Source organism: Bubalus kerabau, chromosome 2, assembly GCF_029407905.1.
Source record: "Bubalus kerabau isolate K-KA32 ecotype Philippines breed swamp buffalo chromosome 2, PCC_UOA_SB_1v2, whole genome shotgun sequence".
NCBI lineage: Eukaryota > Metazoa > Chordata > Mammalia > Artiodactyla > Bovidae > Bubalus > Bubalus kerabau.
In genome coordinates this window covers 176,690,107-176,704,483 of record NC_073625.1, presented here as the reverse complement: position 1 = coordinate 176,704,483, position 14,377 = coordinate 176,690,107, and the positions used below count along the sequence as shown (strand labels likewise).

At 35.4% G+C, this 14,377-nt stretch overlaps 1 protein-coding gene across 4 annotated transcripts in view; it reads right to left on the bottom strand.

Moving 5' to 3' along the window:
* PIK3CB (phosphatidylinositol-4,5-bisphosphate 3-kinase catalytic subunit beta) overlaps positions 1-14,377 on the bottom strand; it is a 180,676-nt gene that overhangs the window by 9,524 nt on the left and 156,775 nt on the right. For all 4 annotated transcript variants that reach the window (XM_055569540.1, XM_055569539.1, XM_055569542.1 and 1 more), the window contains 2 exons: positions 2,084-2,251; positions 790-913 (listed from right to left, as the gene is read on the bottom strand). In XM_055569540.1, coding sequence (XP_055425515.1) covers positions 790-913; positions 2,084-2,251 — 292 coding nt within the window. The remainder of the gene's footprint in view (positions 1-789; positions 914-2,083; positions 2,252-14,377) is intronic.

Below are 14,377 nucleotides of genomic sequence, written 5' to 3'. Positions count from 1 at the left end.
AAACCTGTGTTTCAATCTGATTAACCAGTATTCTGAGGGGATTTTTTTAAGTGTGAACACAAGGTTCATCTCTCAAAGCCAAAACCAGATCTACTCAGATCCCCAAAGAGGTATAAAACTCTGGGTCCCTCTGAGAGTCAGAGTTCACATAGTGACCCAGAGATTTTTATTCTGGAATTCCTCTAGTGTCAGGGAATTATGGCTAAACTGAAAAATATCTCAAGTTATTTTATCTGTCTTTGCTTAAAATATAAGATTTACAAATAAAAGTCACTCTGAACATTTAGAAATCTTTTATTTCAAAACTAAGAGTTTCTTTATAATAAATAACCTGGTATAGTTCCTAAGCTACCCCAAAATGATATTACTCACACTCCCTTTCTCATTACTCCCACAGATGATTATATGGGATATTCTAAAAGAAAAAATAAAGTGGGATTTGTCTCAACTTTTTCTTTTCTTAATCTTTTCTTTCTTTACACCCTACATAATACCTGCTTCTTCTATTTGCAGGTACATGTGTTCCCCAAATACAATTTCTTATATTGAAGGACTAGGTCACTTATAAATAACCTCAATAATTTTTAAGCATTTAAATAAATGTTTATCACGTAACTTTAAGCAAACCAACCAATATAAATGAAGCAGATGGTATATGAAACAAGGGGTGGGAAATAAAAGAAAAGCCAAAGACATGACTCAGAGAATCATAAACAATCTGAGTTTCATTAAGAGACTGTGCTGCATATAACAGCATCACTGAGGTCCTTGCAGACTCTGGCTACTTACCTGGCCAGTTTTTTTGACCATGATGTTATCACTATGTCTGTCACCAATCCCAAGGACATAAGAAGCTACACAGTAGCCGGCACAGGATAGGGTAAACTCCTCAATGGCTCGGTCCAGGTCATCCCTAAACAAGAGGAAAAAACAGAAGAAAAGATTTTAGTCTCCAAAGGTATGGGATGGAGCCAATCCACATTTCTGTTTCCTTTCAGAGGAGCAAGGCAGAGAGGAATCAGCAGGCTGGCTCAGATACCAGATAACTAGAAATCAACTATTCAAACTGCTGTGTCCTGGGGCTCATGTTTCAGTTGGGACGGGGGCTGGTTTCATATGAATAATAATGAGAGGAGACCATCAGCTTTGCTGGGTGATACTGGGCTTTGGAATACTTTTGTAGTTTTGAACAAAGACTAAAATCCATATTTAAGAGTTAAGTATTGAGGTTCCAATCATTTAAGTCACTGATTTAAATCAAAAGCAACTAATATAGACCCTTTAGGGACAAGGCCCTAAATCAGAATCTGAACACTGATTCTCATATACAAGTTCCTGGATTTTGCCAATGATAAACATTTAAGTCTGACTTCAAAGTCTTAAGCCAGTAATACTTTTAGTGTTTCCTTCTCATTGAAAATTCTTTAATTTCCTATGTATTAGGGACTGTCCAACACAATAATACAAATAACACAATTCCTCGGCTTCCCTGGTGGCTCGGGTGGTAAAAAGCATATGCCTGCAATGCGGGAGACCTGGGTTTGATCCCTGGGCTGGGAAGATCCCCTGGAGGAGGGAATGGCAACTCACTCCAGTATTCTTGCCTGGAGAATCTCATGAACAGAGGAGCCCGGCAGTTCTCTGGGGTTACAAAGAGTTGGACCAGACTGAACGACTAAGAACACACAGCACAACACAATTCCTAGCACTGTAGTTTTTAGTTTGGAGAGACCACTTGACAAACTCATTTACTTCTACTGTAAAAATCTACTGAAAATTTACTTAAGTTCATACATTCCCATAATTACAGAAGTTCATGCACTTAAAAAGTTATATGTTACTTGTTAAATACTTAAACTCTTAGGTTTGTTAAACTACTGCTTGGCTCTGAAATTTTATCTAGATGAAGTAGAATTCAATGCTAATCTGTTAGACTCTAGGAAGGCCTGTTTATCATTTTGATCTAACCAGAAATGAAGCAATAGATAATATTAATATTTCCTCTAGGACACCGATGAGTCTACCTGAGAGAATACTTATTTGTTTGACAGTTTGTTCAGAAGACAAACAAAAACACACGAACCCAGAATTGTATTCTTTAAGCCAGTTCAGAAGGGCATCTTTGTTGAAGGCTGCTGCTGCAGCAACATTGCTACTGTTCAGCTGAATGTCAGCAATTGTTTCAGAGGTGCTCACAACTTCAATGAGGCCAGAGCGGTCTCCTGTTGCTAAGCAGCCGTAAGGTAGCATCCTGAAAAGAAGAAAACGGATACAGAGAGTCACAGGTCTATGCATCCATTAAATGAAAGATTGACAGAATTATTTTTTTCTTTGAATTTTTAAAAAAGTTTTATTACCATTGATACCCTTGTCACTACTGTATCGGTCATATAAAAAAAATATTAGTTCCACTTCCAGTTAGAGTATAAATATCTTGGCTAACAAATAGAGTACTTGATAGAACTCCAAAGTGCCAGCTAAATGTGTAATTTATTACCTGATTATTTGGTGCAATATTCTACTCATTTATGCAAGTAGACAGAAGCATATTAGAGAAAAGAAAAGTCTTTCATTTTTACCCTAAATTTTGGAGAAGAGAATCACCCTTTACAGAGCATCTAGGTGCCACACTGCAGGCTAAGCACTTTACACATTACCTTGGTTAACAGCAACCTATCGTTCCACTGTTCAAGCCCACAAACTTAAGGTAATCTATGATTCTTCCTCCCATTCCCAATATTTACCTATCTTGAAAATGCATACAGTCTAAGAAGTTCTTTGTCTCCACCCTTCTTTAACCTACCACCCTAGTTCATGTCACCACCACCCCTATTCAATTACTCAAATTTCCTAACTAGTCTCCCTGCTTCCATAGTATAGTCTGTTCTAAATGCAACAGCAATATGTGCTGTATGCTCAGTCGTGTCCAACTCTTTGCAACCCCATGGACTGGAGCCCACCAGTCTCCTCTGTCAAGGCAAGAATACTGGAGTGGGTTGCTATTGCCTTCCACAGGGGATCTTCCTGACCCAGGGATTGAACCCACGTCACTTGCATCTCCCTGCATTGGCAGGAGAAATTCTTTACCACTGAGCCTCCATTTAAAATACATTCACAGGACTTCTCTGGCAGTCCAGTGGTTAAGACTCCACGCTGCTAATGCAGGGGGTGTGGGTTTGATCCCTGGTCGGGGAACCAAGATCCCACATGCTGCACTTTGTGGCCAAAAGATTTTAAAAAAACAAACAGCTATTCATGTCATTCCCCTGACTGCAATTTTCGGTGATTGCTTCCCACCTGAGCGTAAGCCAACATGCTTGTTGGAACTCCCAAGACCTTCAATCTAGTCCTGCTTCCCCTCTCTTAGTATCTTTCCCTTGCTCACTTGTTTTTACTACACTGGCTCCCTTGCTACTCCTCATACATATCAGGTACAACACTCTTTCATCCCTTTATCTGTGTTATTTTCTCTGCCTGGACCATTCTTCCCCAAGACATCTACATGGCTTATTCCCTTACCACTTTGAAATCTTTCCTGAAATGGCTCCGTCTCAGTAAAGAATTCCCAAATCATCTTATATGCCAACAAACTACCTGCTGTCTCGTCCCTGCTTTATTTTCCTCGATAGCCCTCAACACTCCAAAATCCTGTACATTTTTTTATGTGTTTGTTTATTGTCTGTCTCTACCACTAGGATGTAAATTTCATCAGACAGGGATAATTTGTTCACTGTGCATCTTCAGTACCTGAGACTGTGTACAAAGCAGGCACTCAGTATTTCTGAATGAATTAAACAAAGTTAACAACAAAATTCCTATAAGTAAGGTGAGTTCCTTACTTGACAATTTTACAAGCACAATGTAAACTTCAATTTGCGAAAAAGTCATCCATTTAAGTAGAAGATCCAAGACTTAAAACTAGGTCTGAGTAGCTCTAAAGCAATCTTTTTAACTGATACAGTCTACATCACTGACTATATAAAAGATCTCTCAGGCTGCTTCCTGTACAAAATAATTTTAGCTAAATTCATACATAGAATTTTGCTTATATTTGCATTTATATGATCCCTAATAAAAATCAACATTTTCTCAGGTCTCTTTTAGACATTTCAAGTAGAGTTTCTTTTGTGAATTAGTTAATCAGATATTTGGTCTATTTATTACAGTTTTAAACATTATTCTTAGAGATTTATGTGAATTCTTTATATATTAGTATTATCCTCTCATTTTGGTTGTCAACGTTTTCTTTGGTTTTCTAAAAACTGTATTATCACTAGAACAAATATAAAATGGAATAAGATACCTTGTAAATTTCAAATATAAGGCTGGTGTCTACAGAAAATGCAAAGTATATAGAATTCACTGATTCAATACATACAAGTGCAGCTATATGTCTGTTGGATGAATGTGACTGTTGGATGAATGAGAAGTGCCACGAGAACATGTCAAGGACTAAGAAAGAGCTCTGTGCGGAGGAAGGACACGAGGGACAGAGGCAAGTACAAGGTAGAGGATAAATGCCAGATGAGGAGAGGAAATGGTCAGTGTTGGAAGACCAGGTGGAGCTTTATCTGTCATGTAAGGACTTTACCAAAGAGAAAAAAATATGTGTGTGTGTGTTGGGGGAATGAATGAGTGTGTTAGTGTGAGTAATAATCAGATAAAAGAGAGTTTCATTTAAAAGTTTTTAAATTTCCTTCTAACCAACAATTCAATTTTATGGCTCTTTAAGCTATTTCCTGGTTCCAACAAAATATGGTTGGGAGCAAAATTGTGAAACTACATGCTGACAGCCTGATGATATACAAATAGCCTGCCTTTGCATCTGCATTATTGATCGATTTCTCTTTTTTAAAGTTTACCCTTCACTAGAAAAGGCAGCCATGGAGCATGACAGTTTTTACCAATCCCCCCATCCTTATCATGACACAGCACATGTGAGGTAAACACGGTCCGGTCAAGTGCACTTTGGCTCACTTTCCGACATCTCTTCATACCCTACTTGTAGCCAAACTGGGCAAAACTCCAACAACTTCCTCTTCAAAAGCAGACACTGATGAAAGCATTTAGTGTCTTGAGGATAAAACGCTCACAATGGGTAGGAAAAAACATCCTTGTCATAAAGACAGTTTGACAGAAGTCATGCTGGGGACAAACTCTTGGAGCTCTGACCACCTTACAGGGGCCCCCTGAGCACTAAACTTCTCATTCAGGCTATGACAATACTTAGTAAAGTTTATCTTCCTTTCTCAGACTCTCTGACTCAAGGCGTAATTTGTTATCTTTCCATTAAAGCAAGAATTGTAAAATAAGATAAATTCCAAAGCAGCAGGGATGGCAGCCCCATCACCCTACTCTGAATGCATATGTAGAAAGTTTTCTCTGGCCTTGACTCTGACACACGGACCCAAGTCTTGGTGGTACTTTAGCCCATTGCCTCAAAAGGAGGCAAGGATAATTCTTTTACCCAAGGCTTGCACTGCTTCCATCTTCTTCCTATATCCTAACTACTGATACCAGCGTCACTAGAACTGCTGTGTAGCTCTCTTAAAGGGAAGTAAACCCCCATTAGTACAACTCAGATACAAAGTCACAATGAAGACAACTCTCCAAAATTCAGTACCTATTTGACGACCAGTGGTCAGAGTGTTCTAATACTGATGGCTTACAAAAGTTCTAATTTGGCAGGGAAGCTATCAAGAGTATTTTGAGACATCAGAGAAAAATATGTACTTTAATTCATGCTAATGTAGCACTTTTGCAGGAGCTAAAATATTCTGATCAAAATAGTAATGTGTAGAAGGTATCTGAAGATTTGACATTGAACTTAAATGCCTCTAACTTCACTAGAGGCTCAGTGGTAAAGAATCTGCCTGCCAATTTTGCAGGAAACACGGGTTCTATCCGTGTTCTAGGAAGATCCCATATACCATGGAGCAACTAAGCCCGTGGGCCACAACTATTGAGCCCTTGCTCTAGAGAGCCTGGGAGCCGAAACTACTGAGCCCATGTGCTATAACTACTGAAGTCCGTGCACCCTAGAGACCATGCTCCACAACAAGAGAAGCCACTGGAATGAGAAGCCCATTCTACCACAACTAGAGAGTAGCCACCTTTCATCGCAACTAAAGAAAAGCCGGGGAAAAAAGAAAAGAAAAGAAAAGCCAGCACAGCATGAAGACTCAACAGAGCCAAAATTAATTAATAAATAAAATTATTTAAAAAAATAGTGTGTGCTACATGAACCAGTTTAAGCTGAACAGCTGGCCAAAAGAAAAACAAACATAACACCAACACTGGGGCATGTATATTTATAGAAACAGTAAAAAAAAATGTTTGCTGAAAAAAACAGCTATTGGTTTGAAAATGAACTCAAAAGAATTAAAATCCTGCATATTTTTTAAAACATGGGGTCAGAGTACAAAAAGTCAGCAAAGAGCTCACTGAACAGACAAGTTCCTTTTCTTGTTAGACACACACTGTTTCCCCTGAGACAGACACCAAGTTTATTTCTAGCACTCCCACATGCGGCTGCCTCCCTTTGCCTGAGGTCACAATGAACTTCATTTGATGCTAACTGTGCTTTACAGCTGAACAGAATGACCAAAACAAAAAACTAGGAGAAAAGAATTTAGTTGGAGCTTTCAATTAGTCTGATTAAACTAAGGATAGTCTTTAGCTCAGCCTTTTGTAATTAAAAAGACTCATCATATGGCTAGAATCTTCTCAACTTTAGTATAGTAGCCCACTGTGGAGCTTTATGTGCTGACCATGGAAACAAGTGAAAAGTTACCAGCCAAAGCTTGAAAAGTTTTCCCCATTTTTTATGGAATAAATCAAATAAAATCATTTTCACTGGGGTTTACTATAAGAATAATTAATAAACTTTTACTGAACTGAGCCAGATAGTAAATATTTTAGGTGCTGTAGGTAATTAAATCATTTTGTACCTACAGCACAAAAGCGGCCATAAAAAAAAAGAAGGGGAAAAAAAAAGGTAGGTCAGACCCCTCTGAGTTTGTGTTCCTCAGGAATAATTTCTTACAGTCAGCCATTCCCCTCTTATCTACATATTATTTCTTATGACTAAGTTATAGACCAAAAGTTTGCTACCTATTCAAAACTACCTGTTCTATTTTTACACATATGTATTAGAAATTTCTGCTAATTGAAAAGCAAACATCTTTTAATATGACAGTACTCAAAGGTCCTTTTTAGATGTACTATAACTTACTTCTGTATTCCAATCACACCTACAAGTCATATTTATGGATCAAAACCTATGGCAAATTGTTCACTCTACCTCAACAGTACTGGAAAAGTTTCCAATGGAAAAATTCAAAGACCAGAAAACTTAAAAAAAAAAAAAAAAAAAACAATGGACAGTTACATACTTGGGCCACCAGAATACTTTTATAAACAAAGAGTTACTAGGTAAGTCTTACCATAATTTTTCCTAACTGCCAAATAACAAAACAACTGAAATCAAATTTAGAGTCTGACAGACCTAAATTTGGATCTAGCTCCACCACTTACTCTTTCTGTAATTTTTGACAAACTGTTTATAATCCCTTAAACTTTAATTTTCTCATCTGCTGAAAAGGAATTTTCTCATTTTCTTATAAATTACATGACAGTATACATGTGAAGAACCTAATACAATACCTTGTTCAATCAATAAATATCAACTGTTTTAAGTTTTTAATAAATTAAAGTTAAAAAGAAATAAAGAAATACTCCTAATCTTGCAGGGATAAAGCACAAGTGTAACTGTTGCTAGCTACCTTGTGGACAAAGTTGCTGTAGATACTAAAACGCATAAAAAATAATAAAGGAAAAAAGCTTTTAAAAGTTACAATTAGTAAGAAAGAAAAGGAGATGTCTATATTCCAGATATATAGATTATTCATAGTAGTGGCTCAGGAAGTTACTGACTTGGCTGACATTTTAATCTGCATGAGCAAAGAGACATGGTATCGAGCCCACGAGAACCAGGATCTGGACTTGAAATCCTACACAAAGCTGGGGCTACAAAAGGGCTATCAAATGTATGAAGAGAACTAGAAAACGTCTGCTCATTAATAACAGGATATACCATGAGAGTTTGCCTTAGATCTAACCTGGGCCTGGGGTGGGCAATAAAAAAGGAGAGATTCATGAAAGTGCAAAAAACTCAAGCCTTCCCATATGCTTATGAGACTCAAATATAATCTGAAATATGCGAGCCTGAAGGCAAAGAGTTACATAAAAACTGGTTGCTCATGCATAAAGATCTTGGGCAAAAGCACAAACTAAACCAAAACTCATTTTGGGAGGAACTTTCACACCCTAGGGGGCAAAGGACCATCACAGAAAACACAATATTCACCAATAATGAATTCAAAACTAAATATTAGTAACTATACAAGGAAATGAATAATATTAAGCATATAATTGAAAAGGTGATACCCTAAGAGAGAACAGTATGAAAGAGATGCTAAGATGATAAAGACATGAAAAGGAACAGCAAGTATAAAAAGAGAAAAGTACAGTATTAACAGGAGAAGAGGTATACAAAAATCAAATCAAATACAAGAGCTAAATAAACAATTACCAAAACAAACACACTACATTGATACACAAGAGATTAGACAATACTGAAGAGATAATGAACTGGAAGACAGAATGAAAGAAACTACAATAAAGATTAAAAGGAGAGAAATAGCAAAGATATTAAGAAGACATGTAGGACAAAACAGGAAAGACCAAAATACATCTATTAAAGTTTCAAGAGAAAATGAAGAAAACCGCAATGATGAAAAATATGGATTCATTCTGTAGAAAATAAAAGATGTGATTTTCTTAAAAAGATACAAAGAAAACAGGCAAGTAAAAATAAATCAAAAGAAATCCAAACACAGACAAATTATAGTAAAACTGTAGAAACAAAAGGCAAAGAAAACTTTTTTCCTGCAATGGGAATTTAAAAAGACAGCTTATTTAGATTGACAGCAGACTTTAGAAAATGACAACAGAGGTCAGGATACTATGGAATAAAATCTTCAAGATTTCTAAGGAAAGCAGCTGTCAATCTCTATTTCCAAATTCTATAACCAGGTAATATAAGCAAAACCAGGAAGTTAAGGACCTCTGAAAATCCCCTCTTCTAGAACAACAACAAAAACACTGGCAAAAAAACTGTCAAGAATCAACTATTTCAGTAATACGGAAATATAAAAATGGTTTGCACTGATCTGGGGAGTATTTTCTGGCTCAATCTCAGTTGTGTTTTACTGTTACTTATTCTAATCCCATCTACTTTCCAGTTCTTCAGTAGACATGGCAACAAATGTCCCATAATCACTGTGATTACAGAAATCTGGTAGCCTCTAGAGGGGACAAAAAAGGGATTGGAGCACCTTCAAAGCCTCATTTCTACATAACTGTCATTCTTTGAACTCTTGCAATTTCTAAGAAGATCCCACTAACAATTCTGTTTCTTTGACCTGACTGAGACCTTGCCTACTGTGAGCTGCCTTTTAGCTAAGGGTGTTTCTCAAAAATAACCAGGAATAAGGTGTTTAACACTGAGGCTGTCTTAAGGGTAAATAAGAGTTGGATCAAACAATAAAGAAAAACTTTAACAAAAAACTTAAAGGAAAACCTGTGGAATGAGATGTTCATAAAGGATATGAAAGACTGCAATACATCCAAAGGAATCTAGAAGCTGCATGGTTGTATGCATTTCTGGGGTTGTGCAAAGGGATAGAAAAGAATCGAGAAGGCCCTAGCACTCACTTCTTACTAACTTTGAGGTTTACACAAATTAGGGGTCACAGCTCTAAATTACCTGGCTGACTCAAGATATGTCCCAACATGCACAAAGAAACCTCAGTAAAGATTGGAAGACTTAAGATTTCCAGGCATTTAAGGAAATCTGTGGTTAATCATTAGCTGACCAATAAACTAACCAAGCAGAGAAATCAGTGACCATGCATGACAAAGAACACAAACTTTACAAAATTAGTTGAGAAGTCATGAAATAAACAACAAACAGCAATAACAAAAAAATCCTGAACAAGGGAGAGAACCTGATTTTCAAGGTTCACAAGATTAAAATCCTATATTAAGTATGTTCAAAGAAATAAAAGGAGCCATGTCTAAAGAACAAAAGAGAAGTATAAGAATGACGAATCAGATTTTGTGAGTGGTCCAATGGTTAATAATCCACCTGTCAATGCAAAGGACATGGGTTCAATCCCTGGTCTGGGAAGATTCCACATGCCGCAGGCCAACTAAGCCCATGTACCTTGGCTTTAGAGCCCTACTGAAGGCTGTGTACCCTGGAGCCCATGCTCCACAGCGAGAAACCACCACAATGAGAAGCCCATGCATCACAACTGGAGAGTGGCTCACACTCGCCACAACTGGAGAAAGCCCACATGCAGCAACTAAGACTTAGCATAGCCAAAAATAAATTTTAAAAGTTAGGGGGAAGATACGATGAATCACCAGAGACTATATTTAAATAGAAATCATTTAAATGAACCAAATACCATGACATTTTTCAAAGAACAAGAATAATCCTAAATCTTATCACATACCAAGATTTCAGAATGCGCTACAATAATCAAAACAACATGTAACCAGCACAAAAACAGGCACATAAATCAATGGTACAGAACAGAGTCCAAGAGTAAATTCATTCAATGGATCAACGAGTCTACAACAAGGGAAGCAAAACTATACAACTGAGAAAGGACAGTCCCGTCAATAAGTGTCACTGGGAAAACTGGATGGCTACATATAAAGAATGTAAACAGTATCTTCTAACATCATATACAAAAATAAACTCAAAATGGATTAAAGATCTAAATGTAAGACCTGAAACCACAGAACTCCTACAAGGCAATAGAGGAAGACAATTCCCAAATTCAAAACTTACTACAAATTAATCAAGACTATGCATAGAAATAAAATATATAGGTCAATGAAACAGAATTTAGACTCTAGGAAAATTCCCTCACATTTATAGTCAATTCATGTTTGACACAAGCACCAAGATAATTCAATGAAGAAAGAACAATCTTTTCAACAATGGTGCTGCGACAACTGGATACCAACACACTAAAAAACGAAACTGGACTCCTACCACGTACCATACAAAAATATTAACTAAAAGTGCATTAATGACCTCCTAGATAAGGGCTAAACTAAAACTTTCAGAAGAAAGCATAGTGTAAATCTTCATGACAGTGGATTAGATAATGGTTTCTCAGACCTGACACCAAAAACACAAGAAGCTAGAGGGAAAAATAGATAAACTGAACTTCATCAAAGGAAATATTTTGTGCATCTAAGGACACTATCATGAAAGTGAACAAACCCACAGAATGGGAGAAAATATTTGCCAATAATGTATTCACTAGGAGTCTAGTATCCAAAATATATAAGGAACTCATAACTCAAAAGACAAATATAATAACCCAATTCAAAAATTAGCAAAAAACTTGAATAGGTATTTCTCCAAATAAGATATACAAATGACTATCAAGCACATGACAATCTGGCTGACATTATTAGTCATTAGGAAAATGCAAATTAAAATCACAATGAGAAGATCAACAAAACTGCAAGGTAGAAACTGACAAATACCAATTATAATAGGAGGTTTTAACATAACTCTGAAGCAACAAGTAAAACTTTAATGAGAAGAGAGATCTGGGAATAATCAACAAATTTGATATAACAGACCAGTATATGACCTTACAGTTATTAACTACAGCATCTGAAATATTTTCAATCAACGAACATCACAATCAATGTGATAGAAAAACTGGGCATATGGTAATACATAAAAAATCTTAATAAACATGACATTGATCTTACACAGACCACAAAATCTGACAGTAGTCAGATACAATAAAATTAAGACATCATAGAGACACCACCAACAAAAAAGTTCAATGTTATTTGGGAGTCAAAATAATCTAAACTAGTTCAGGACTTGAAGAAATAAAAATGGAAATAATAAAACATTTAGAAGTAAATTCTATATAGTGTGATGTATTATAAAAAAGGACAAACAAGTACATTTTAAAACTTAAGGCAAAAAAATTTATGGAAAGCAGTTAATGTAGCTAGAAGAAATATATGTATGGTTTTAAAAAATGGAAATTAATGTCCCTATAGCTCAAATGGTAAAGAATCGCTGGTGATGCAGGAGACTAGGGTTCGATCCCTGGGTCGGGAAGATCCTCTGGAGAAGGGAATGGCAATCCACTCCAGTATTCTTGCCTGGAGAATTCCATAGACAGAGAAGCCTGGCGGGCTGAAGTCCATGAGGTCACAAAGAGTCAGACATGACTGAGCAACTAACACACATACACATACAATGTTCTGTTTCAAAAAATCAGAAACAGAATTAACACAAATAAAAGGAAGGAAACTATAAAGATGAAATCAATGATAAAAACAGAAAAATTAGAAGCCCATTCTTTTAAAAATACTAAGATGCAAACCTCTAAGACTAATCTAGAGAAGACTAATATGGAAAAAATACTGCATACAAAATAATTTTACAAATGTAAAAGGAGAAAAAAATTAAACATAGCAGAAGTTGTAAAATTACAAGAAGATATTATAAACAGTATGGTAATACATTAAAAAACAATGAAGAAATAGACAATTTTTAGCCTCAAAAGGGACTCAAGAAGAGTAGTCAAAAAAACCTAAATCCCAAAAGAGTCAATACTAGGACTAAACTTTCACAGAGAGAAAAGAAGTTAATTTTAAAATTCGGAAAATAAAAGACAGCATCTTTAAGATAACTGTACAGCAAAGGATTTTTTTAAAAATAATACAAAAAGCATAAACCTTAAAGAAACCTAGGTAATTCACAGCAGAAAGAAGACACACTAATTATAAACACTGAAAAATTATTCAACCAAAGAAATGCCAATTAAAACTCTATGAGATACCATGTTATATCCACTAGATTTGCAAAGAACTAACAAGTCTGATTGGTAAGGAGATATTTCTGGGGAGAAACATAACACTGGTATAAACATTCTGGAAGCCACTTGGGCAACAGTGGTAAGGTTGAAAGTATACATGCTTTATGACCCAGCAATTCCACTTCTGGCTATATAAACTAAAGAACTCTTCCAAACGTAAGTAAAGAGAAGTGTACAAACAAACAAACACAAATAGCTACTAATAGGGGAATGGATAAACTTGTGCATTTACTCAAAACATTAATACAGAAGTGAAAATAACAAATTAGAACTTCACATATTCATCTTGATAAATCTCGAAACACGTAATAAAAGTAAACTTCAAAAAATTACATGTGATACGACAGTTATTTATTGGAAGTTCAAAACATTCAATGGATATATAATATATAGTTTAAGCACAAACATACAGGTATTACAGTTTAGAATGATGGTAAATCCTGAGTTGTGAGAAAGGAGAAGATCATAAGAATGCATTAATTTTATCTGCATATTTAATTCCTCTTTTAAAAAAGTAAATATGAAAACATGTTAACATCTGTCATTAAACTATTAAATATCTACACAAATCTGGGTTTATGAGCACAAAAATATTGTAAATTATCATCTATATTTCATGTTTAAAATATTTCACAGTTTGAAAAAACAAAGAATTAAGTAAAAGATGAAGTTATTAATAACTAGCATGGAGAAATGTTTTTAACTGTATGGCCCTATATCATGAAATATGTTTAATGTTTTTCTCTCCTTAAAAGGAGTACACTGTAGAAAACTAGAGAACCAGGTATACCAAGGGCAGAGGGGACTGTATCATCTTTAATCCTACCACCCATAAGTAATGTCTATTATACCATTTTAGTTTCTATAAACATTTTAAAATGTGTGCCATTTTTCAGCAAGTTTTTTAAATGGTTGAAAGCATTCTATTAAAATATTTTTTGCATCTCACTGGTTTGCATCTCCAAACTGATACCAATTCTCTATAAACAATACTTTTATTAAATACCTGAGATGTTTCGTCATATGTGAAAGCTCATAATTTTTTAACCATTATACTATTGATCAAACGTTGAAAAGCGTGGCCAATTTTTTTTTTTTTTTACTGTAAATAAAGCAAGAATGAGTACCTTTGTGCATAAATCTCTTCACATTTTAAATTTTAAATTAAATTATGGAAATATTGGATATAGAGTATAAATAAATGATACAGAGAGGTTTATATTAATTTATAATGGTATATGATAGTATCTGTGTTTCTGTTCCTGCAACAGTGAGTGCTCCAGACTGTATTTCATTTAACAAAATTTTTGGTAAGACATCAATGGTATCTAATTGTTCTTTTAATTTGAACTTCTACCTTAGAACAAATGGTATTTGCATAA